Source organism: Macroventuria anomochaeta (assembly GCF_010093625.1).
Source record: "Macroventuria anomochaeta strain CBS 525.71 unplaced genomic scaffold BU25scaffold_36, whole genome shotgun sequence".
Taxonomy (NCBI): domain Eukaryota; kingdom Fungi; phylum Ascomycota; class Dothideomycetes; order Pleosporales; family Didymellaceae; genus Macroventuria; species Macroventuria anomochaeta.
Window position 1 is genome coordinate 404,821 of NW_022985397.1, and position 3,277 is coordinate 408,097.

At 46.6% G+C, this 3,277-nt stretch overlaps 2 protein-coding genes across 2 annotated transcripts in view; both read left to right on the forward strand.

Moving 5' to 3' along the window:
• Positions 1–196: 196 nt before the first annotated feature.
• On the forward strand, positions 197–490 carry BU25DRAFT_326702 (uncharacterized protein; the record flags this gene model as incomplete). Its single annotated transcript, XM_033702298.1, has 1 exon — positions 197–490. A coding segment is annotated over one exon (294 nt), but the record flags the coding sequence as incomplete, so codon positions are not given.
• Positions 491–1,490: 1,000 nt separating this feature from the next.
• Positions 1,491–3,277, forward strand: part of BU25DRAFT_451327 (uncharacterized protein) — a gene marked incomplete at both ends in the record, with an annotated part of 2,849 nt that continues 1,062 nt past the window's right edge. The window contains one exon of the mRNA XM_033709749.1: positions 1,491–3,189. Within this exon, the coding sequence (XP_033557808.1) occupies positions 1,491–3,189 (1,699 nt within the window). The remainder of the gene's footprint in view (positions 3,190–3,277) is intronic.

Here is a 3,277-nt window from a genome sequence, read left to right on the forward strand (position 1 = left end):
TATCTGCTGCTGCCTCTCCAGTCATCAATGATCCAGAGTATACAAGAGAGGTAGAGGAGCTTCAAGAAGCAGAGAAAGAGCAGAACACTGAGCTACAGTGCCCGAGCTTAATCTGGTCCCGCGCTCAGGCCCTAACTTCAGAAATCCAAACATGCACCTCAACCGGCTTGACTACCACCTCCACCACCACAACAAAATGAGCTCATTTGGGGCGCAGATTTCAGCAAATCGCATTGCAGGGGCTGAACTTTCAGTCTGCCAGAGGGATAGTATTATTTCCAAACATGAAGCAGGCGCTTCAAGCCAAGAGTTGGCAGCAGAGTTCAGGTGTTCCAAGCGTACAATCAACAGGACCATCAAGCGATTTCAGTCCACAGGATCAAATCAGTCCCGACCAAGACCTGGCCAGCCACCTAAGCTATCCTGTCGAGAAAAGCGCTATCTTTTTTGCTTGGCTAGACAGCAGCCTAAAATTGAATACAGGCAGATGCAACAAGAGCTGGGATGGTGGAATACCGACACCAACCAACCTACTGTTTCCACTACAACCATGAAGAAAGCTTTGAAAGAATTTGATATCCACAAGTTCAGAGCTAAACGCCGACCAAAGATCAATGCTGCTACAGCTGCAGAGCGTCTCCGGTATGCAAGAGAGGGACGTACATTTAATTGGAAAAGGACCACTGTCAAGTTCAGTGATGAGTGCAGTGTACAACGAGGGTCTGGGAGGAATCCTGAGTGGAGCTTTGGTCATCTTGATGAGAAATATGATCATGACAAAGTCACAGAAACAACAACTGATTGTGGCAAGCGTCAGATGGTATGGGCAGCAATATGGGTAACTCCAAGTGGTCGAGTTGGCCGGTCACCCCTAGTGATCATGAGACGGGACAATACTGCACCAAGACATGGATATACAAGCTGGTCTTACCAAGAAGCATTGGACAAAGGTCTCTTACCAAATTACCAACCAGGAGAGCAATTTTTGCAGGATAACTCAGGTGTTCATACTGCTAAAGCAACCAAGCTGTATCTTGAGTGTCATGGTATTTGGACTCTTGAGCATCCACCACATTCTCCAGACCTTAACCCTATCGAGCACCTCTGGTGGGCATTGAAACAAGCCATGCACCAAGCCTATCCTGAGTTTGATATACTAGGAGGTGGCCAAGAGCAATGGAATCAGTTCTGTGAGGCTTTGAAGGAGGCATGGTTGTCCATCCCTGATAGCCTGATCCGCAATGTTATTTACAGCATGCCACAGCGTTTAGCTGCAATAGAAAAAGCACATGGTTACCAGACTAGATATTGACACTGTTTGAGTAAATTGAGCTATATATCATCTAAATTGGTCATGGTTTAATGGTGCTAGAGCTGGTTGAAGATGGGGTGCAAAGCGCTTGGTGATGCTGATAACCAAGGTGGGACCAAACTAAGCCACTAGTACTGTAGAAGAGCATAATGCTGCTATAGCACAGTGCATGCAGGAAATGGATACAAGAGCAGCAGAGGCATTGATCAGTCTACAGAGAAGTGGAGAACACCCTGTTACAGCTGCAGATACAATACCTCAAGAAGCAGAAGGGCTGTATCAGCAAGCAAATAATAGGCAGACACCACAACAAGATGGAGAAGAGAGAGGTGTTTTTACTGGTAATGGTACAGGAGCGGCCAATCACTGGACTACTGCTCAGGAAAAAGTCTCTGAAGAAGAAAGAAGAAACAGACACACACAGCACTCCTCAACCACAGTGGCACTTGCTCAAACAGAGGATATAGGCCAAGAGAACAACAATAGCCCTCCCAGCTTACAAGACCCTGCTACACCTATACAAACCTCAGAACAGCAGCTGTCCCCAAGTCAAGGAGCATCAAGTGCCTCACTACCTTCAAGTACTGCAAGCAAGAAACACAAAAGCCCATTTCCTACCCAGAGCAATACACTCTTGAGTTACTTCCAGCCAAGGTCTACAAGCATATCCTCTGCTACTCCAAGGACACCTCAGCAAGCACACCCACACTCTATCAGTAGAACACCTCAGTTAGGCAATCAGCCTTCTGTTGGTAGTGTAACTCAGCCAGAACATCACTCTTCCACTGACACAACAACCCAGACAGAGCCAGTTGAGAGCACTGCTTCTAAACTTACAAAGCAACTTCACAACTTCCATAGATGTACCCACCAAGACCATGCAGAGCAAGAGCAGGCACACAACAGACACCACCAAAGAGATGATGTTCACTCTGAGTGTGCCTCATTTGAGTCAATCACTAGGCTGCTATGTGGAGACTACAACAATGGGACTCCTCTTCCAGATGTCCTGAGCAATCCTTGTTTCAAGAGGGCAGAAGGCTTAGCAGATAGCATTGACTGTCAGGGTGCCTTTGAAGGCACAAGTCCTATAGCCTTGCCTAAAGACATTGGGACACGCAATGAGAAGCTGCCATTAAGCCTCTGCATGTCCAAATACTATCAAAGCAGCACCACAGCCTGTGTTCCTAAGACCACATTTGACATTGACAGCCTCTGCTGCTTTCCTAGCAGCCTTGGCTTTGCTCGTCAAGGCATTCACTGGCTACCTAATGCAAGCACTGTGCTCAACCTGAGCCACAACATCCACTTCAGTCTCAAGGTCCCAACATATAACCCAAAGGGAGAGCTATGTCAGACAGATCAGCCACTCCATAAGATTCCACATTACTATTTTGGAACAGCCATTGGCATAGAGTCAGTTCAGATCTACATCTTCTTTCCAGAGCTACATCTTGGAAGTGGTAATGAGCACAGTACTTTCCTTAGCAATGAAGACTTCAAGCTTTGGTATGACTCTGTGCTTATGCCAGCTATCCAGAAAAGTGTAGCAGATTCCAATGTTCTGCAGCACTACCCTGTGTCTGCTGAGGTTGCACGTCTAGACGCTACTGTGCTGTCAGCTAAGACTTTTGCAAAGAAGAGCTCCTCAAGAGAACAGCTTCTCAAGTATGCTCTACAGCCACAACATCTACACCAAATCTGGACCTGTATTCAAGACAGCATTGCTGGAAATCCCCTGTTTAGTCGCTTTAGAGGTGCTGCACTCTTTGCACACTCTAAAAACACTAAGCTAGAGTACATGACTGAAGACCTGAGTACTACATTCTGCAAGTGGCAGAACTCTTGGTCCAGAGTCACTGATCCACAGTTCTGCAGTAAGGACTCTACCTTTGTTGATCTTGGGAAGCAAGTCACTTCAGAGGATAGCAATCTTTTACACAACACTGTACCAAGCATGCACAA